This window comes from Labrus bergylta, chromosome 5 (genome assembly GCF_963930695.1).
Source record: "Labrus bergylta chromosome 5, fLabBer1.1, whole genome shotgun sequence".
Taxonomy (NCBI): Eukaryota; Metazoa; Chordata; class Actinopteri; order Labriformes; family Labridae; genus Labrus; species Labrus bergylta.
The window spans coordinates 11,377,993-11,400,659 of NC_089199.1; the positions used below are offsets into that span (position 1 = coordinate 11,377,993).

The 22,667-nt window shown below is 38.2% G+C and overlaps 3 protein-coding genes across 3 annotated transcripts; 2 read left to right on the forward strand and 1 right to left on the reverse strand.

Moving 5' to 3' along the window:
* Positions 1 to 52: 52 nt before the first annotated feature.
* arl8ba (ADP-ribosylation factor-like 8Ba) lies at positions 53 to 6,753 on the forward strand. The gene is made up of 7 exons (XM_020629039.2): positions 53 to 270; positions 3,460 to 3,540; positions 3,670 to 3,743; positions 3,841 to 3,934; positions 4,025 to 4,092; positions 4,722 to 4,792; positions 5,890 to 6,753. The coding sequence occupies exons 1-7, from the start codon at positions 148 to 150 to the stop codon at positions 5,937 to 5,939; spliced, it is 561 nt and encodes a 186-aa protein (XP_020484695.2). The 5' UTR covers positions 53 to 147; the 3' UTR covers positions 5,940 to 6,753.
* Positions 6,754 to 8,051: 1,298 nt separating this feature from the next.
* edem1 (ER degradation enhancer, mannosidase alpha-like 1) lies at positions 8,052 to 15,227 on the forward strand. Its single transcript, XM_020629081.3, has 12 exons — positions 8,052 to 8,655; positions 9,532 to 9,604; positions 10,173 to 10,276; positions 10,447 to 10,618; positions 10,779 to 10,962; positions 11,091 to 11,265; positions 12,428 to 12,548; positions 12,645 to 12,815; positions 12,912 to 12,985; positions 13,089 to 13,185; positions 13,735 to 13,920; positions 14,027 to 15,227. The coding sequence occupies exons 1-12, from the start codon at positions 8,186 to 8,188 to the stop codon at positions 14,114 to 14,116; spliced, it is 1,917 nt and encodes a 638-aa protein (XP_020484737.1). The 5' UTR covers positions 8,052 to 8,185; the 3' UTR covers positions 14,117 to 15,227.
* Positions 15,228 to 17,550: 2,323 nt separating this feature from the next.
* Positions 17,551 to 21,706, reverse strand: gnat1 (guanine nucleotide binding protein (G protein), alpha transducing activity polypeptide 1). The gene is made up of 9 exons (XM_020629019.3): positions 21,416 to 21,706; positions 20,226 to 20,268; positions 20,007 to 20,148; positions 19,776 to 19,933; positions 19,569 to 19,697; positions 19,352 to 19,481; positions 19,078 to 19,231; positions 18,414 to 18,628; positions 17,551 to 18,323 (listed from the first exon to the last, which is right to left on the reverse strand). The coding sequence occupies exons 1-8, from the start codon at positions 21,519 to 21,521 to the stop codon at positions 18,438 to 18,440; spliced, it is 1,053 nt and encodes a 350-aa protein (XP_020484675.1). The 5' UTR covers positions 21,522 to 21,706; the 3' UTR covers positions 17,551 to 18,323; positions 18,414 to 18,437.
* Positions 21,707 to 22,667: the final 961 nt, after the last annotated feature.

Sequence of the window (22,667 nt, forward strand, 5' to 3'; positions counted from 1 at the left end):
CCTGTAGGGGGATTCAGAATCGTTTTGGCAGACTGATCATATGACAGCTGCATGCGTCCCACTTCCCTTCCTCACTGGAAAACGCCACATCTGACAGGGAGGGAGAAACAGACACAACCACAGGGGAGTTTAAACACAGACCTCAAGATGCTGGCACTTATAAACCGGCTTCTGGACTGGTTCAAGTCTCTGTTTTGGAAGGAGGAGATGGAGCTAACGCTGGTCGGTCTGCAGTACTCGGGAAAAACAACATTTGTAAACGTGATCGCTGTAAGTCCTCAGCTGCTAGCCACCTCGCTTTAGAAAAGTGCTAATATCATTAGCCTTAATAATGGGATAACACTTACCAAGCTATGTGTGGGCCACTCTGTCTGGTTTTCGGGTGTAAAAGGACGCCTGTAAGGGCCGGTGCATACATTAAAACAAACCTGAACTACAGCCAGGTTGTTGTTTTTGTGTCAACAAGACAGCTGAGCTAAGTAGTTAGCTGCAGGTGGATCCTTTAAGGCTAGTTGCTTACTGTGTTATGATTGGGTAACATGCTAAAACTGAACGCATTTGCTTTGTTGTGACTTTTATCTCTTTTAAACTATGGGATTATTTTAAAAGTAGGGCAAAGCTGTGAGCAACTTTTAAACACGTTGTTCTCCGTAAAGGATTTCCCCTCCAAAACACATGTTACAACATAATTTAGAGGGATTGTACACGTCTCCTGCAACAACTTGTAAGTGATTCAACCCTAAAACAAACATTTTGGAGCCTGTTTCTAAAAGTAAAGCTACTGTGTAAGTTAATCTGTAAGTTTTTCATTTGTTATTTTAACATATTTGGTAAAAACATCTGTTTATGCCACAGTGCATGGTGACCAGCTGCTAAATAACATGACAGTGAATGCACCATCTAAATGACTAAGGCTACATATATCATTAAAAGCTGTTAATGCTTTGCATATTTGCTATGTGCCATGACTCTCTATAGTTTATAGCTTTTGAATCAAACCCACAGACTAATAGTATGTTTTTCTGCGTGACCTCCTGTGACTGAAGATGGAGGCATTTCTCTTGTGCAACTTTGCAAAGTGTTTCTGGTGGAGCAATCTTTCATTGGCTAATAAGCAGACAGCACAAGTGTTTTCATGGCTTTGTTTGAAGTCACTGGTGACTGCAACGGCACTTATGAAAGTTGGCACACACGCATTTACTCCAAGTGACTTCCTCCCCTTCCTGCCAGCCATTCATGTTTTCCATCTGTGTAGCATGTAGCCTGCACTGATGTATACAAATTGAGTTCTGAGAGTGAATGCTTATTGACCTTAAAGTTTATTGTTAATAATCTCTGCAGTTTTTGCAAAAAAATATTACAGGCGAAGAGGAGTTACTGTAAGATGTGTTGTGCAGTTCTTGAACTAAACCTTGCTTTAAATCTTTTAAAGTGCTTTTTAAATTTTATAACAAACTTTTCAACTGAATTGACAGAACTAAAGTTTGATTTTACATCAGTGACAACAAATCTACATTCAAGCTCCAACGATTAGAAATATTAAATCAATGAAAGTTATTCCTTAAAATGATAAGCATTCAATGTTTCCATCTTTTAACTTGTGAAGATTTTATGTGTTTTTACATCATAGTTTACTGACTACCTGATGTGTTACTGAACTTTATTCTGACATTTCTTTTGGAAACTTCACCCTGGGCTCCAGGCAGATTAAACAATATTTATACATTTAGACATCAAACACATTATTGATGAATCAAGAAAACATTTGGTTGTTTAACTGATAATGAAGATAGTGAAAAAGTCAATGAAGAATATAATAGCACAGTTTCAGGTGTAACATTTGTCTTGACAGTAGCGACTATAACCACAAGTGTAGATGTAATAAAGTCGTGCTCAGGAGACCGAAGACAACTGCTTTGATTACACATCTGCAGAAAATATTGTCTTTTCTGAAAATGTTCCTTTATTAACAGCTGCTTTCCATTGTGCGCTTAGTGTATGTGCACAAACTCATTGTCCGAGGAGGAAGTTGCTTGTTGGGGTTGGAACTAAAAAAAAAAAAAAAAAAAAAAAAAAAGCTCCACCAGTCAGTGAATGGTTGTAGCAAGGCTTGTTCCTCCTCCTTCTTTAGTCATAAGACTGCTGAACTAAATTCCACTTAGCCTCATCAGGTGACTCCAGCAAGTCATGTGCTGAGAAATGTGTAGACAGCAGACAGTGCGTGGGCAAAGAGGGCAGAGGTAGAAGAAATATAAGCAGCTTGTGAGGTCTGATTGTTTATATGCTGACGTGGATTCTTCTTCTTCCCGCTCCAGTTGAAATAATGAGCGTTCGCCAGACCCTTAAAATAGCAAAAGAGACGACAAACTAAATGCAAACAACAAAACTAGACGATGAAACCATTGCATCCCCCCCACACACACACACACACACACACACACACACACACCCCCCCCCCCCCACCTTTTACTTCAGGTAGACTCAGCTTCTCTGGGATGCGCTTTTTTTACATCTGATTATCTTTCTAACCTGTGACTAGTTAACCGAACTGGTGTTTTCTTTGAGCTTTTCACTACTTTTCCAGTTTATGTTAACCAACATAACATTTGGAAAGATATTGTAATCATCAAATTCACATAGAGAGAACCATTTTCCAAAAGAATGACCTTTCTCTGTTTCATTATTTGATTTGTTGTCTTTTTGCTATTTTCAATGAAATAGGGAGTTTTAATGTTTTGAAAAGTTCTGTTTTTTATATTTTGCACACTGTCCTAGCTTTTTAGTAGATGTAGATAGAGGTGGGATTTATGTAAAAATCGAGATTCTTCTCTTGTGAGATTGTAAATAAATTCATAACTTTCCTAAATCAGTCACTCCCTGCTAAGGCTAGCTCTTTAACTCAGTAGGATGCCAAATGGAGCATCAAGAAATTCAGCCAGTCACACAGATGACTGGAGTAGATCCTGAATGTACTTATTCAAAAAATAGACATTGAATCATGAATCCAGAATCAGTTTGAATCGAAAATAGATTCTGAATCGAGTCGTGACCCCAAGAATCGTAATTGAAATGGAATCGTGACCCCAAAGATTCCCAGCCCGAGATGTGGTTGTACCTGTCTCTGTATTTTCACAAGTTTGGACATAACATATTTTTGAAATAATTAAAATCTTAAAAGCAGTGTATAATAATTAGAAGCTAATATAGTGCCATTTAATTTGCTTATATTTTAAACTGAATTAGATCCAGTGCATCATGTCATAAATATTATTTTTTCTAATAACACACAGTTGTACATACTGTTTTTATGCAGGTATGATGCATTGTACTGTGGGTCCAGATAATTGTGTACACAAACACATACACACATCCCACCACATGTGTACTGAGAAAGAATTTGCCCTGATTTTTTTTTTTTTTTTTTAAAGAAATGCCCTCTACTTTTGTTTGTGATTTCAGTCTGGGCATTTCAGTGAAGACATGATCCCTACAGTCGGGTTCAACATGAGAAAGGTCTCCAAAGGAAATGTCACCATTAAGGTATTTTAATCATTCTACTTTTATCACTATGTAATTAAATTAAATAAAATCAGTAGACTGCAGTGAATGTGTTTTTTAATGACATTGGAAACATGAATATCGTGTAATGACGTCTCCTTGATTCTGTAGATCTGGGACATAGGAGGCCAGCCAAGGTTCAGAAGCATGTGGGAGCGGTACTGTCGGGGAGTTAATGCAATTGTGTGAGTGTTACCCCAGTTTAGATTCTGAAAAATGTCTCAAGAATGTCTAAGATGACATAAAGTCACTTTTGTTTCTTTTTTGTTTGCTCACTTTTAGGTACATGGTTGATGCAGCAGATCGAGAAAAGGTGGAGGCTTCCAGAAATGAGCTTCATAATTTATTAGACAAACCTCAGTTGCAAGGAATTCCTGTAAGTTCTCTCATGGAACCATTCTGGGAAATGTCTGCATCAGCTTTGTGTGGGCTCTGTCTGCACATTTTGATTGTAATGTGTTTTTAGGTTTTGGTACTCGGTAACAAAAGGGACCTCCCCACTGCTCTAGACGAGAAGCAGCTCATCGAGAAAATGTAAGTGTGAGCAGTTCTATTATTTACACAGGTTCTTTCTGTAATGTGGGGCAGTGGCTGTAGCTCAGTTGGTCGAGTTGTCACCTCTCAACCGGAAGGCCGAGGGTTCAAACCCCAGCTGAGCAACATATCCGATGTATCCTTGGGCAAGACACTTAACCCTGCATTGCTTCCGCTGCTTCGGTGGCGGTGTATGAATGGATTAGTGTTGTACTTGCTTACGTCGCTTTGGATTAAAGTGTCTGCTCAGTGAATTGTAACAATTGTAATGTAAAGGTCCTGATTTATCCCTATGAAGCATTTAACTTGAATAAAATAAGAGCTCTAATAGAATAAAATAATATTGCTATTTTACAATATGACTGTTTCTCTTTGTTGTTCTCTTTGAAAGACATGTGTGGTAGAGAGAATATTTCATTTCTTGAATTAAAATTTGAGCACTGTTGGGTTGAATTTTTCATACAAGGAACTGGCTCCCTCTGCTGTCAAGCTGGTAAAACCACAGAAGAAGTGCAGAGTTGTGCTTAAGTGTTTCCCAAGAGCTACAGATGAATAAAACTGAGATATTCTGCCTGAATGTAAGAACTATATATCCTTAATCTATTTCTATTACCTTTCTCCTTAAAAAGGAATTTGTCAGCCATTCAAGACAGAGAGATCTGCTGCTACTCGATTTCCTGCAAAGAGAAAGACAACATTGGTAAGTTTCGTGATATGATTTTGGGATCATTCGTATCTAATTTTGTCAGCTCACTTTTAGATCTAAAGTTATACCGATCAAACCCCCTCTAAACTATGACTTCATACTGATAAGCTCCAGAGATCCACATACTTTAGTTTTAAAATGTAACAACAAGCGTCCACTTGCTGTGGGAAATGCTGATAAGATCTTGTTGGTTAAGCACAGGGCCACTGTGACCTCACCTCCATCCCTTTCTTGTGAAAGTGATATCTCAGCAAAGCTTGAAGGAATCTTATACAAATAATAATAATAAGTATGAATTTATTTGTATGGCATCTGGCTTTCAATAGAACAACGATACAACGCTGATAAAAGAAAAGAAATCAAAGAAAACATGGGTTCTGTTGGGGGTAAAAACAAGTGTTGGTAAAAAAGTCCACGATCAACTGGATTGTGAATCAGTGAACTCTCATTTTTAATGTACTCCCACATATGTCACCCTTTTGTATTTAGGGTCAATCTGTATTTTATTTTGTAACAAGCCAATTCATAAGAATTAAAAATGTTATCTCAAGAGCCAGTAAAATATCTCACTCTGTATATAGAGATATATTGAAACGATCCCAGCTATACTTACAGTGGTGTATGTAAACTGCAACTTTATTAGTTGGCCAAGGCACACAGCCATAGATAGTCATTACTGTATAGCCTTACACACACACACACACACACACACACACACACACACACACACACACACACACACACACACACACTAATGATGTTGCCATAATTCTAATTCTCCTAACAATACTCGCTAAAGAAACATTTTTCTTTTGATTCACCAGTATATTATACTGTTAAGGCTGGCATGACAAAGATGTCTTCTTTTTTTATATATATAGTGACAATTTTGTTGAATTGTGTCGCTTGAATTTCAGTTTATAAAATATATATATATATATATATATATATATATATATATATAAAAAGGGGAATGATTACTTTAAGCAAAAGGGGAATGATTACTTTAAGCATTCAAATTAGTGATAGAAGTCTTTTAAATGGCGTTCTGTGCAGCTCAGTCTAACCCTTCAATCTTCCTCTACTTCCAGACATCACACTTCAGTGGCTCATCCAGCACTCAAAATCCAGGAGGAGCTGAAAATGCAGGAGTTGTTTTCCAGCTGTGTGAGCCATGTTATCGTCATGCCACACCCTCATCACTCTGCGATGATGTGCTGTCCTCTACATACATGCTGCACTGTTGTGCTTGTGCCACACACACATTTTCCCCCTCTTTTTTTTTTTTTTTTTAAACCATGTGATGTTTTCACAAACCCCAAAGAATGCACTACTAAAAATGTGATTCTGAGACCAAATTTTGGAAACACAATTGGCATTATCAGCCTTCAAAGCTGTATTCTACTTAAACGTGCAGTAAAAACCTAATTGTCAGTCTACCTTTTATCAAATCAAATATTCTTTTGTTTTAAAACAGTCAGGCATAATGCTGTTTAGGACACGCAGGTTTTCATTCCTGTCGACTGACTGTCAACTTTTGCTAGATAATGTTTTCTTCTTTCAAGGACACATCTATTGTTATAGAAAAATGATGCATTATAGAAAGTAATTTGATGCAAGTCTGTACAAATATCAAGCTAGTATGATTTTTACTGATGTGAGATGTGTGTGTATGAATATATGATTCTATTTAAAGTTTGAATGTACTAGACGTAAAACTGTACAGGATTGTGTGGTTCATGTTGGCCCCTGTTTGTCAGCAGCCTCGGTGGAATGATGTCCCTTTTAGCTGCCTGGAGGCTGAGAGAGCAGCAGAATACCAAGTGCCTTTTGCAATGTCTCTCACCTCTGAAGTGAAGCAAAGCAGCGTGCAAGGTGTGCCTAACTGAGTCGATTAAACAAAAAAACACCACTTCAGTATATACAAGAAATAAATAGGCATGCTTTTTAATTTAGACATTGTTCTGTTATTTGTTCACCAAGCTTTCAACATTTGTTTCATCATCACTTTGTACACTGTCGCACCTCCACGAGCGCTCATTTGTTAGCTGCAGGGTCATCAGCTGGGGACCACCACTCATAGATGTTTCACCACTTAACCCAGAACATCTCCTGGTGTCGAGGCGGTGAACAGGGACGTCTCCCTGACACTCCCTGCAGCTAACATTCAAATACCACCTGTAGCTTTAGCTCAACGTAAAAGTAAAGACCTCTGCTCAGTTTAAAAGTGGTTGGAGCTTCTCATGCGGATTTTACCTAAAATCGATCGGAGGGTTAATATTTGTTTAAAGTTGGACTGTGATCTGGCCAACATAGAATCTTCAATAGAAGTTATGGTCCCTCTAACTCCCTCCACATTAAAACAATAATCTAATTATACATTTTTATGGAGTTACTTTTCTAAACTAATTTTAGTACTTAAGAAAGAATAAAGCAAAGCGCATCGAGCCATGAAAGGCATTTAGAACTGGCAAAATCAATCAAACCTGTAAAACAACACAACACAATCATCAGCAATAGAGCGATCACTAAACAGGAAGAGCTCTCTGACAAACGTATGTTCAAGGAAAAATAGAAGTGGTCACTGAGTCTTGTGATCTGATCTCCTCGGGCAGATTATCCAGAACTTCTGCACTTTAAAAGTGTCCACCTCCATTTGTAAAGTAAAATGATTTGCATATTTATAGATTTTAGCTCAATATTTTTTTGTGTGCCTTGTTGAACTTTTTATTTATTTGATGAAGATTTTTGGTACATCGATCCTCCAGAAACCTTTTTAAGAATACAGTCGAGCCAGTCAAGGGATATTTCACAGCCACCAGATAGTTTTTTGGCTTGACTATTGATCAAAACTAATTTATATAAGTGATTAGTAGGCCATAATGTACAGCATGTTGCATTTATGGGGTTTCTATTGCAACCTTTTTCTTATATTTCCAGGTTTGTATGTGTGTGTTAAACCTGCGCGATTCTCCACATTTTTTGGCGTTTGTATCTAAAAATCCCAGAGACTTAAAGACACATTATGTTTTGGTTTTAAAATTTCCGCACCCCTGAACGTCTCACTCTTGTGGCTGTTTCTAATTGGTTAATAGGATAAAGTTCGACACGTCATGGCTGCTCTGGAACGTAACTAAAAGATTGACAGCTCTTGGGCCAATCAAAGGACGAACTCGCGGCAATTTAATTTATGACGACACAAGGGCAAACCCAATCAGATGTCAGGATCTCTGCGAAGGCTGGTATGTTGACAGGAAGTGTGTAAGGCGGAATCACTACAATCAGCGGTGCTTGTAGTGTAGCCGGACTAACAGGACTTCACATTTGTTCACTCATCGGGTACGTGTGAACCTAAATTATGCGTTTTAAGATCGACTCGGATCAAAGATGCAATGGAGGTCATTAGTTGTTGGTCTTGTCGTATTGAGACTCTCAGTCAGCTGTGTGCTGTGGCTAGCTTTCGGTCTCGGTCCTAGCGGTAGCTGGGGGTTCAACTTCCCTCTCGGTTTTAGTTTACAAAAATTAGACTTGTTATTCAGAGAGGAAAAGGGGATAGACCCAGGAGGGAGCTCCTGGTCTCAACGAATACAAGGCCCCAAGTATGAAGAGCCCGCAAGCACCTGTGCAAAGGTGGGAGAGGGGTCACCCAAGAGATCCTACATGAGCTTCTTCGATGGAAATAAGGACGAGTATGTCCGGAGATACAGCTCCTTCCCTGACACACTGAGGGAGAAAATGAAGGACATGGCCAAAGAAATGTTTTATTTTGGATATGACAATTACATGAAATATGCCTTCCCTGAGGACGAGCTGAACCCCATTGACTGTGAAGGGAGGGGACCAGACGTGCTGAACCCGTGAGTCAGAGCTGGCTACCTGAGCAGACTGGAAGTCATTTACATACTAACTGTACTGACTGTCATATTTGCATTTAGTTTGTTATCAGTCTAGAAAGCCCTGCAGGTCTAATTGCTCTCCCTCTGCAGTCTGCTGCTTCTAACTATTCAGTGTTTCAGTCACAGTGGGGAAATGTTTGATTTCTTAACAACTCCATCTTTTGTAATTTTCCATTTATCGATGAAGGTTGAGAGAAAAACTTTGCAGCTGCATCTAAGAGTTGCATGATTATTTATTCCTTAATGTGCTTCATGTTTTGGACTTTTTAATGCCAGAAATATTGAAAAATTCAAATCACATGCATTTTGCCAATGCAACAAAGACAACAATTTGACAAAATAACATCAATTAATTCTTGGAAGAGCACTTAGTACATCAAGTACCTTGATGCAAAACCATTTGAAGCGTCAGTGCTGCCTAAACAACTTCAAAACAGTAACTTTTTGTAAAACCGAAAGGGAAATAGTCTTCAGAAGACTTCCAATTTTTCATTAAATGTATTTAATATTTCACATTTTTGTTTACAAATGACTTCAATAATGAATTGATAATCCAGACAGTTGCAGATTCATTCAAGGTTAATTTTGTAAGTAGACGAATAATTCCCTACCAAGATATCACACTTATCTAAAGACAAAAATGTAAGGAGTTTGTGTGCAGTTAACTTATTGACCAATTTCAGCAAGCCTAAGAAGTGTTTGCATACCAAAATCAGACAACTTCTGTACTAACGGTTTAAAAAAAAGTTGAAGTTTTCCTTCAGTGTGCTAAATGATGATGATTTGTTTTTCATTTTGCTCAACAGCAATGAGTCTCTTTCACTGCTTTAATTTCAGATCAAACATCAACATAAACGATGTCTTGGGGAACTATTCCCTCACCCTGATCGACACCTTAGACACCCTACTGGTAAGTTACAGTCAGTTGATGTGTCTGTTAATGTCCTGCTGGGTTGTCTTCTTCATGGCTCTTTAAGACACAACGTTATTACTTAAAAATATCTATTATGTGCAGGATTGATTACAATCCCCCACCTATTGTTAAGTTTGGATGTTTGGAAGGATAGTATGCTTAAATATAAGATTGGAAAGGAGCTTAATCCATTTTCTGTTAGTCTTATGTTATCTTAACATCTGTTTTGCAAGAAATAGTCCCACAGGAGTGCTGTGGTTCTCACACTTCCTGTGTTGTTAGCTAACCCTAACCCTAACCCTACACCTGACAGGAATTCAAGTGGAGCCATGTTTCTTAACCGCATGTTGGTATGTTTCACTCTAACTTTGTCTGTCTGAAACTAAAAAAAGCAACAAAGCATCAAAATGATATCTTGTGCAAAAGTAAGCCATCCACTATTCATAATGATAAAAAAAACCTCATTTTATAAAATATCTGAGGGCCAGTCAGAACCTATTTACAGCCAAATAAGCTTGTTTATACAACATATGGAGGTTACATAATAATGGGTTTTTCTCTGCAGGTGCTCGGCAATGTGACCGAGTTCCAGAAAGCCGTCAAGCTGGTAATAGATACTGTATCTTTCGACAAGGACTCAACTGTGCAAGTTTTCGAGGCAAACATCAGGTACAAATGTTGCTACTGTTTATATACAAATACACACAAAAGGGGAAACTATTATACAAGTAAAAGATAGACCAAAGCCTGAAATAGTGTGTATCAATATGGTTCAGATAAATTTTTTTTTTTTTTTTTCAGTGAGTAACCCTAATGAGATATTTCTCTTTTCTTTGAAGGATCCTGGGAAGCCTTATTTCCTCTCACATCCTGCTGACAGACCCAAAACATCCATTTGGCAACGTGGGCTTTGAAGGTTACGATAACGAGCTGCTTCATTTGGCTCATGACTTGGCTGTCCGCTTACTGCCAGCCTTTGAGAACACCAGCACTGGCATTCCTTACCCCAGGGTGAGTTTTTGTAGGGCTACATTTCTATTAAATACATCATCATAGACATAAAAGGTAAGCTATCATATGAGTGAAGTTGCATTACTTTCTACAAATAATACAATGTTCTACAAATGTGTGTATCACGCAGCATTTTGACTTTTTTGTATCTTAAACCCAGGTGAACCTTAAAACTGGAGTTCCCCCTGATAGCATCAATGAGACTTGTACTGCTGGAGCTGGGTCCCTGCTGGTGGAGTTTGGGATTTTGAGCCGTCTGATTGGTGATTCCACGTTTGAGTGGGTTGCCAGACGAGCTGTTAGAGCTCTGTGGAACCTGAGGAACAATGAAACCGGTCTGTTAGGTAAGCACGGATGTGTATTGTGTAGTTGCATAAAAATACATAATTTTCCTTGTCTCCTTTAACTTTACCATTGACCTTTTTAAAACATGTAAAGCAACTTGCTGTGATTTCTCCCTGTGTTTCTTAAGGGAATGTAGTTAATATCCAAACAGGCCAGTGGGTGGGCAAGCAGAGTGGTCTGGGAGCCGGTATGGACTCCTTCTACGAGTATTTGCTCAAATCATATATCCTTTTTGGAGAGAAAGAGGACCACAGGATGTTCCAAGCTGCTTATGAGAGCATCCAGAACCACATGAGGAGAGGGTGAGTCCAACACTTCAAGGTGTGACACTAAGGATGTACTACTGACTATTTTCCCTGTCGAATAAACGCAAAAGTAAATACAGACTAGTTGACGAGCCTAAAGTTAAGAGAGCGCTCAGAGAGTAGTCAAAATGTAGCAGAATTTATTTAACACGGCTAAACACGGGATCATAGGTCAGTACTGGCTATGCATTGCTCTGATCAAGTGGTTATGACATTTTAACATGATATAGCCTACATACAACTCGATCTCCATTTTCTACATCAAAACGCTGCCAAACCACTCCTTGCTATGAGATACTTCCATCAACTGTGCTGGTTTACATCCAGGTAGTAGAGCATTTTTGCAATTTGGCAGTTTTGATAATCCGGACATGCAGCAGCGGCTGTATTACACCTAATATATATATTTTTTCTTCCTAAATTGATAAAAAATATTCAAAAACAAGTTTGACCAACGAGTAATTCTGATGCCAACTTGCAATGATGTCAATGGGAAGTCTGCTAATCACGTACATCCCTTTGTGACACTGTAGGTTTTTGACTTCTAAGTTGTCCCTGAAACATTCACATGGATATAGATGAATCTCTGTTTATTATTGGAAGGATTATTTCTTACTGAAGGATCGAGGCTTGTCATAAGGTGTCTGATGAGACATGTGCACTCAAGTAGAAAAGAGCCACTGATAAACAGCCCTTGAGCAAGGGCGGCGACCTTCACTCTTCAATACATCAGTCAGTTTTTATTTATCTAGCGTCAAAAGTTATGACACTTTTTTTAATAATGAGCAGGTCCAGACAATACTCATTTTTCATAGTTTTTAAACCGACCCAGGCATTTCATCCATCATGAGCATGCACTTGGCAACAACGGCAAGGCAAAACTTCTTTTCAACATTCTGCTGTGATCAGAGTGAGAAATACAGTTTGATTAACAGAGACAGAAAGAGAGGGATGAATACATGCAGGCAGACAGGGAGAGGTCAGACAGCAACAGAAATAATAATTTAGGACTTTAGCTGGTCAGTGGCAAAAAATACATTTTGGATGCTTGATGAATGATTATGTAAAGCAGACGAGCTCAATTTTTCCACTCTACATCTACGAGTCAAAAGCAGGAGTATGTTATGTTAACACCTGCTCTGTGATTTGTTTTATCCAGAAGAGAGTCTTGTAATGAAGGAGAGGGGGACCCACCTCTCTATGTGAATGTGAACATGTTCAGTGGTGAAATCATGAACACCTGGATTGACTCCCTTCAGGCCTTCTTTCCTGGATTGCAGGTTAAAATATGCACCAACAGAAGTCTTATGTACGAGTGTTAAACATTTGTTGTTGTGTGTGTGTCTAAAGGAAGGTGTTATCCTTCTCTGTCCAAGGTGCTGAACGGTGATGTAGATAATGCCATATGTCTGCACGCTTTCTACTACGCCATCTGGAAGCGCTATGGCGCTCTGCCCGAGAGATACAACTGGCAGCTGCAGGCTCCTGATGTGCTCTTCTACCCTTTAAGACCAGAGCTGGTCGAGTCAACCTACCTGCTGTACCAGGTAACACTTCTGACCTGGTGTAACACGGCACTGGTGCTGGCGGTTGGTTTACATGATATTTACCTTTTAACCTGAGAGTCTTTTCTCTCCTCACAGGCGACCAAAAATCCTTTCTATTTGCACGTTGGAATGGATATTCTTCAGAGCCTCGAGAAAAATGCCAAAGTCAGGTGCGGCACATGTAATAAATATGTTTCTACTTGTATTTATTCATTTCCTGTGAGTTTTTACATCGCTTTGACATGTCTTATTTGACTGAGCGGTGTTTTTCAGATGTGGGTACGCCACTATCCACCATGTGGTGGACAAATCCAAAGAGGATCGCATGGAGAGCTTCTTCCTCAGCGAGACGTGCAAATACCTTTACTTGGTGAGTTACAGCCAGAGCAGGCCATGATAGAGCTAATCGATTCATTTTTTATGAAACTCTTCAATTTCACAAGAGACAGTCATGACTCAGAGAGACATTTACAGAGGATATACTTGATTTCTTCTGTATTTATGTGTATAATGTCACACATTCTTCCTTGAATGTTGTGTACAGTATATCTTTTTAATAGAATAGTCAAAATAATTCCATCAATACATTTAATTAATGATTACAGGTACACAAAATAGATACAGTAACAAATCCAAACATTTGTCAAACATTAAAAAAAGGAAGATGTTTTTCATCACATACTTTGATATTTGACGTAGTAATGGTTGTTAGGAAATATTCATCACAAGAAACCTTATAAGTGTCACTTTATTGATGTTAACATCGATATAGTGACCACATTTATAAGGTTTAAATCAGGGTTTTTAGGGTAATCAAATAGAAATAACTTTTATTTGGTTTGTGTCATCCAGCCATTGTCAGAATGACATTCCGTCTTGTACTGTCATATATAAAGAACTATATTTTGTCGCCTTGCAGCTGTTTGATGAGGACAACCCCCTTCACCGATCAGATAACAAGTACATCTTCACCACAGAGGGCCATGTGGTACCTATAGAGAGACGCTTCAGGGAGAAACAGTGGAATGACGATTTTCCTTGTGAAGAGGGGTTGCTGTCAGAAAGAGAGCAAAATCACCGGCCGACACCCAGCAACATCACCAACGTATGGCCCAACACATCTCAAAGTGAATCATGTCGTATTGTAATAAAGCCTTCAAAAATGTACTTTGATTTTTTTTGATTTTTTTTTTTTACACCCCCTTCTGCAGTGCGACAGAATCCCAGAGGAGCGGCGCTACACACTGCCACTGAAGAGTGTCTACATGAGGCAGATCGACCACATGGTGGGGCTCTTTTAAGGAGGAAATACATGTGGGGAGTCTGGCATGATCAGGCCTTCAGCACACACACACATCCCCTCTCAAGTGCAGGTGTTAGAAAGGATCTACTCTCCATCAAAGTCCTCATCCAACTGTTCTGCTGCTCAGGAGGCTGACACTAAAGTGAACCTGAACACGCAGCTTGATCACATGCTGCATTCATTAAAAGTGTGCGTTTGTGTGAGTCATTTTGCTCTGAGCACGTAGTTGCAAAAGTGTAACAATCTTTCTTCTGGAGAATGACGAGCAATGCATCACTTCTTAATGGCTGGTGAAGAAATTAGGTTTAAAGTGTTTTAGAATAATTTTACAGAGCAAAAACAAATCTGTTAATGTGTTGGTTCAGATGAGTGTGTGTACATTGTTGTGTGTTTGTCTATATGTGTTTGACGTTACAGCCGAGCTGTGAATCACTATTTTCAGTTTACGGGAACAGTGCCATCTAGAGAGCTATTTAAAATGAAAAGCCTTTACAAACACTCACTTCTCTAAACATGACGATTAGTGCCTCTGCAGTGGATTCACTTGACTCCATCAGTACTTTAACATAAGGGCTGCTCATGAACACAATAACAGGGAGGCTCAGGAGGACTCTGGCTATTTTAAAGTGCCTTCAGTTTTTTTTCTTATTTTGATGAAACAAAGTGTGTGCTAGTTATGGATAACAAAGGACTTTTTTTGAGGTCATGGTTGGTATTGCACAAAAGGTGTCATTCCATGTCTGTGTTCTGTTTTACACTGATTAAGACTTAACGTTCATTTTTTTTAGACATGATGAAACAAGCCATAAATTGTATTTTTATGTTGTTGAATGAAAACGTATTTCTTACACAGACTTTGCTCCATGCTGACGGAAGTTCTTATTTTCTGTCGCTCTTTCTCATAATTGCACATCGTAATATCAAATAATTGTCATGTGATCAGAACTCAGGGTTCAGAGAGACAAAACAAGTGAATGCTTTCATACGAAATAAAACTTTCTTAAAATGCTGTTGCCTTCGATGTCTTAGGGCGGTCTTAATGTTTGACAGTTTTGCAGTTCTATACTATGAATATTTATCATTGTGATAAATAAAAAAGTTAGAAAGTGGGGGATGTCTCCTAGACTGATGTTCGAGTCCTTTACAGCTCTGTTGAGTTGTATTTTCTGGAGTTGTTAATGTCTTATTAAACATACTGAGTGAGCAAGAGTGTCTCAAATGAGCTGTAAAGGAAAGGTTCCACATTTTGGGGAACTGACTTGTTAACCTGAGAATTGAGATTAAGAGGTGACAGTGGTGGCAGTGTTTTTATGTACCATTTTTTTAATCTTGTGATTATTGCACAGAAATTGCAGATTTACAAAGCCTGCAGAGCAGTTTGACACTCATATATAGGTTAGAACATAGTTTATTATTAATGAGAAAGCAACAAAATGAGTTTGATAGGAATTTATGCCATAAAACAAATTTGACTAATATGCCACTGTATACCACCAGCAGTGGTTAGCTTATCTTAGAACTCAGGCAGGGTATGCATAAACAGCGATCATGGATAAAATATGTCATGTAACATTTATATTTGTCAGTTAAGAAGGTGCTTTTTGAAATCTGGACCGAGTAAGCTAGTTGTTTATTCCTGTTTATAGTGTTTTCACTAAGTTTATTCTTGTCTAACTCGGCAAGAAGTGAGTGTATTTCATCAAACAATGTCTTAAATCTGTCTGAAACGTTTTCTGGTTCTGGTACCCCGGACATGAATAAAATATAAAAAATCCTTTCATTTTCAATGGAAGTGGTTAAATTGTAACATCAGCGTCTAAAAATCAGTGGTGTATCCATGCCTTCTTGCCCCTTAAGGAAAAAGACATTATTTACAGCTGGAGGTAAACCACTCTTAAATATCATGTCATTGATCTGTTATTTAATGATTGAGACATTGTGAACTTTCATGAACTGGAGATAAATTTAGGTTTGAATATTTAACTCTTTTCAATATTTATAGCTAAACTCTATACAGCCACCGGCAGAGGAAGTGTCAAAACTTTAAAAATTACTGAGTCATTCTTTTTCTCACTGTAATATGTCTACACTATAGCACAAAGGGAGAAAGCTCAGGGTGTACACCTCACAACACATCAGTGGAAAGCAATACTGAGTCGTTCAAATCACCTTTCAAAATGTCTTAGATACAAAATAATCCAATTGAAGGTTATGTGGCGGTTATATATTACCCCACACAAAATGAAGAAGATTTTTTGTTTCAGATTTGTGCTGGCAAGGGAGTGGGGTGACCGGCACTCTTATAATCAACTTTGGCACCGCTCAGACGTCCAGACATTCTGGATTAATGTGAAAGATCTTTTATGCAAAATATTTAATATAAACTTCACATTAATTTCAACAGTGGGTCCTTCAAATAAGATAGACGGAGTAACCTGAAAAGAATTATAACACTTGATCGGATTAGCTTTTCTATTTGTGAAACAGATAATACTTATTAATTGGAAGGTGAGGAAGATGAATTGTTAATACAAGTATTGACAGCTGGCTTAAAGATTACTTGAAATTGGTGTCAATGGAGCAAGCAGCATCTTTTCTCGAAGATCTGGACAGCGGCTGAGGATGTCCTTTGAGCCTTATCATGTCTGCTTTGTGTAAAAGGTTTTGATGGTAAGTCTATGTTGGTCTTTATCACACTGGACATATTACATATTTGTATATATTTTCTTTCTTCTTTTGGTATCTTCTATATATCTTATATCACAATTTGAAACCAATATATTGGCATCTAAATCAATGTGTTTATTTTTTTTTTTTTTAAGATTTATTTTTGGGCTTTTTGTGCCTTTAATGGATAGATAGGACAGTGGATAGAGCCAGAAATCAGAGAGAGAGAGTGGGGAATGACATGTGGGAAGGAGGCCACAGGCGGGAAGTGAACCTGGGCCACACTTGAGACGACAGCCTCCATACATGGGGCGCGCGCACTAACCAGTGCGCCACCAGCACCCCAATCAATGTGTTTATGTATGTCTATGTATACATATGTATGTGTATACATGTTTAAAGGTTCCGTATATAGGTACATTTATCATTTTTGTAATCGTGCAATTTATATTAGGTACCCTCCATTCCCTGCCCAATCCATGTCCTGTTGAGGGGCATCTGATCTGATGCGTATTCAGTTAATTCCTCAGTGTCTGCCTCACAGAACAGCTATCACTATTGTTGTTGTTTTTTTTGTTTTGATTGTTTTTGTTTTTGTCCTGTTGTATGTGATTGTCTTTGTGTTATATCCTGCCCTGTCAGGGTTTTGATGTCCTAGAATTTTGTAAAATAAATAAAATATATTTATACAATTAAAAAAAATACAATTTTTTTAATCAAAATGCCAGAAAAGGAATCTATTATATAAAATTATTATGCAAGAAATTGGGAACAAGACATTGCTGTGTCACTTTTATTTTTGAAAAATGGAAGTCTACTCATTTTCTACAGAAGCTTTATTAAGCTCAGTTGAGGTTAACAATTATTGGTTTCCATACAGGATAGTTGGCTAAAACAATTAGTTTGCAAGCATGGCTTTAGACCCACATGGTGTTACCTCATTGATATTTTGTCCATTAGAAAACATTTATTATATACACTGGCTCAACTATTTCAGAAAGTTACATTCTCTATAACACTTATTAAAAATGCAAAATGTAGCCTACTTTCTGTTCATAAAAGCCATTTCTAAAGGCAATTTTAAAAAGACCTCTTACACAGGTTGTAGTGTTGCAGGAGGGCGATTCTGTTATCTGTTTACTCATTGGTTACTGAAGCAAATACTTAATGCATTAGCCAGACATTTATTTATGTAAGATTAAATCACTTTATACTGACGGATGTCTTATCTACAAGATTGCACAGCCCTCCAAAGACAAGTTCAGAAGACTTTTATGAAAAATCAGCCTGCCTAGAAGTCAGCTTGTCTGAATTCTGCACAGGATTTTATGATGCAAGAGTTGTCTTCTTCTCTCAGTTAAAACAAAGTCTTTACTTTAAAGCTTCAACTTACTTTTGAACAAAACAAATTGTTTAAAAAAAAAACGATTTTGCTTTCACTTGTTGGAGGATTTCTGTTTGAGGGGAAAGTTTTCATCTTCAGTCCTCAGTTTGAATAGAGAAGAGATTTCTGTAATGTGACGGCGCTTGAAGAACCCCTGGAATAAAAAAAGGATATGCTTCTTGTTAGCTGGTCCCAACCTTTGAAATCTTAATTATCAGTACAATACTGCACAAACTTACTTCACCTTTATTATGTCTCAACATGGCTCTTAAAAGAGACCACAATCTTTCAGGTTTTCTTTGATGATGATGTCAGTGACGGCGTCAAACACAAACTTCACGTTCTCTGTGTCTGTAGCACAGGTCATGTGAGAGTAGATTTCTTTGATGTCTTTGCGCATGTTCAGGTCCAAGAACTGCATTTTGATGTAGATACCAGCGTCCTCGTAAGTGTTGGGGCCTTGATGGAAAAGATATTGGAGAAATCAGAACTTTTTCAGGCCTTAATTGTATCAGAGACATCTAGTGGTGAGGTTGCAAATTACAACCAACTGATAACTTATCCACTTACGTGTGTGTGACAGAAGATACAATGGCTTAAAAACTTGCAAATATTTAGAAACAGACTTGATTTGTCTCTCCTGGGCTTCTGTACAAACAACATGGCAGTGTAATATGGTTGTAAGGTAACACCCTACCCTTACGCTAACCCTCCTGTTGTAAATACAAAAAACTAATTCTACCAAATTGAGAACACCAACCCTAACCCTAACCCTACTCTAACCCTAACCCTAACCCAATATTATACTTTTCAGCTGATCACATAGTTCTAATTTTCTGCCATTAGATCCACTAGATTTGATGCACTGGTCATTTAAAAGTGGTGAAGTTTGCATGTGATAATCTCACCATCGTACTCAGGGAAGCACATGTTCAGATGAGCTTTCTTGATCTTCTCAATGAACACGTCTTTCTTGTTTAGAAAGAGAACGATAGAGGTAGCAGCAAAGTAGCGGTGGTTGCAGATACTGTTGAACAAGTGCAGACTTTCGTGCATTCGGTTCTGAAAATAAATAAACAGTGTTTTTACCTATAGTTCCAATAATGAGCCTTTCAGCCAAACCAACTGTTGATTATATAAACAAGTTTAGAATTTTATGTCTGAAATATTCTGCTATCGTACCACTTCGTCATCCTCAACGAGCACCATATCGTAGGCGCTCAAAGCAGCAATGAAGATGATACAGGTCACACCTTCGAAACAGTGGATCCACTTCTTTCTTTCTGATCTCTGACCACCAACATCAAACATTCTGCATGGAAACACAAGCAAGTTATATCTTTAGCGCAATCAGAGAACATTATGATGAGTTAGCCCACTGGAGAAATACTGCATTGACCTGAAGTGTAGATCTTTGAAGGAAAACGTTGTCTCGATGATACCCGTGGTCTTCACTCTTGATCGCAGCACATCCTGCTCGGTGGGCACGTAGCCTGGCTGGACCAGCCGCTCCAAATCATTCAGGTAGCTGAGAGATGTAAAAATGTAATTGCAAAACCATTTGTGAGTCTTGACTGGATCATTTTGGAAAATCTTAGTGTCTTACTATCCAGCAGAGTCATTGAGTTGGTATTCCGAGGCTCTGTCGAAGCACGCCTGTATGCCAGAGTCCTTCCATAAACGCAGAATGATGTCTGCCAGCTCTTTAGGCATGGTACCCTCCTCAATAGTGTCTGCAAGGTGCATCAGTTTTCGGGCATCATCCTGAAGACCAGAAATATGTTTAATACTACGTAAAATAAATATACACCTTGGAATCTCTTTCAGCTGTTGTTACCTGCTGATCTGAGTGTCCATAGTTCATGTTGAATGTGTTCATGGCCTTCACGATGGCCATGATGGACTGCAGGGTGTTGCTGTAGATGATGACAATAAACTCCAAGCATTCTTCGAGTGAGTAACCATCTTTGTGGATAATTCTGAAGCGAAAATATTACATGAGTATGTGTGATACAGTCAGTAAGACATTAAACTGATGAAAAGTCAAATATCTTACTTCATCTGTTTGACGATTGTGCTTTTTCCCGATTCTCCAGCACCTATTTAAGAAGATAAAAATACTGGATGCAGTTATTTGCATTCAAAATTACTACATTTGTATTCCAAATTTTTAACACATTTTAAAATATGACTGCATCTTATCTCTGGTTTTCGTGCTATTATTCATATTTCTGGTTTCATACTGTAAGTTGCGGCAGATGGCTGTTCACTGATAGGTCTGGTTCTGCTTGAGGTTTCTGCCGTTTAAAGGTTTTTATTTATCTCCATTTGGAAGGGCTTGTGCTGGGTCTCTCTTAGTAATATGAAAAAAAGAACATGATCTAGACCTGCTCTGTATGTTTAAGTGCCCTGAGATAACTTTGATTTTGTGCTATTAGTATAAAAAATGATAAATCAGTTGATTCATGTGGTATAGAAGGATATAAATTGCAGATAACCTTTACAGACAGAGGATCTCATCACATCTTAATACTTATTACTTCAGGCTCTAATCTCGTTTAAAGCTGATGTCAGGGGAAAAATTTCCCTGACCTATATTTTCACAAGGAGACGATGAAGCTGAGCAATCCAATAAGATATCCAATAGCAATCTGACACATTGTGAGCAGTTTATTCCTTTCCATAATGTACTGAATTCCAACATTACTGAACAAGCTAAAAGTTACGGAATGTTTTGGCCAATGTTTTTTTTTTTTTTTTTTAAATCACCCAAAATTCCTACCCAAACAGAAGATTAAACAATGCCAGTGATGTGTTCAGGGTACTGAATTTGAAATTTTTGGTTTGGGTGGTAAAGTATCTGCGTCCTTCACAGTTAATCCCTTTGTGTTAGAGTGCCTGTTGTTTCAGGATTAACAAGGGATTGATTTGCATGACTATCAAAGTGTTTTAGCAATGACACAGCTCATAAAGCCTTTACCTGGCTCAAACATGTTGTTTAAATCATCACAGTTAACATAAATTATTAATTATTTCAAGATTATTGAGACTATAAAGAACGTCTGATCTGTTTGTGCTGATAATTCAGGATTAAGTTGAGAACATTTCAACCCAACCTCATAGACCTATGAGCTATTTGCTATAGCTATATTTGGAGCTATACCATGGGGCTCCAATGGGCCCTTAGATATGAGTAACCAAGGCGATGAGATGTACTGTAATTGAATCCAGGTCCTCTGTCTTTACCTAGCAGCAGCAGCTTGACAGTTCTCGCATCGATGTCAGCATCCTCCTTCAGCTTCTTCTCCAGCTCTCTGGAGCGTTTATCCTCAGCGCTCGCTCCAGCCCCCATCCCAACTTTTCCAGAAAAAAACTGTCAGGAAAAATGGATGTATGTCCAGTCAACTGTGCTGCTGATGCGTCTGCCCGCAGTAAACTCTGGAGAATGTTTGAGTATTTTCCTGTCTCAGGAGAGGATTTCGGGCATCCCAATCCCACCTGACCAAAGACGGCCAATGGAGCACAAGGACAGGAGCGTTTGAGGGCAGGGGGAAAGATGCAAGGAGTGGCAGACCTACATCAGGGAAGGTGTTCTCTCACCTTTAGGGGGACTTTGCTGCGCTCAGCGGAAGATGAACATCGGCTCAAGTGCTTATCTCTATACTCTTCTAGGGTTTCTTTAAAAGAGGAGCATAACAAGTGGGATAACTTGTAGCTGAGTGTCTGTGCCAAAAGAACACAGTCATCCAAACTAGACTCCTCTCATATCAGAAACAAATAAAAAATCGAACCTGATGTGGGACTAAATTCAGGCATAAATGTATGACATTTGCAATGGGATGGATTAAAATGATAATAAAACCCCCAAACAATGGCAGCAAATTGGGTTAAGTGAAATAAAAAAGGAGAGCCTTTAATGTTAAAGTCATAAAAAATGAAGAGAGACATTCTGACATGTTTTATATGACTGTAGACTGCAGGGTGAGCTGTGAAGTGCTTAAAGAGCTTTGTGGTTTCACCTGACAGATCTCATTGACCTCAATCTGAGGCTGGTTAAGGATTATAATCTACTCACATTTAACAAGGTATGCATGTTAACCTGAGTGTGCGAGTGTGGGTGTGTGTGTGTTGCACACAGCATTTTTCTACCTTCACAGTTGCAGTAGTTATTTATTTATCTCTTTTTCTATTCTTTCATTTGTACTTTTGCTCTTTTTTTGAGTACTCATTAGTTAAATCACTGCATTAGCATAACTTCAATAAAGACATTTAAGCAAATAATGTATTGAATACTGAGTAATATTTCATGCTACTTTTACATCTACCCCACTAGATTTTAAATATTGTTCTTCTTTACTCCATTGAATATGCAAAAGCTGTAGTTACTTAAAACAACCTACAAGCTTATACAATATGAAACAAATGTATAGTTTAAGCAACTTAATAGTGTGTTAAGTTAAAAAGGAAAATAATATTACCTTGATTCAACATGTAATTA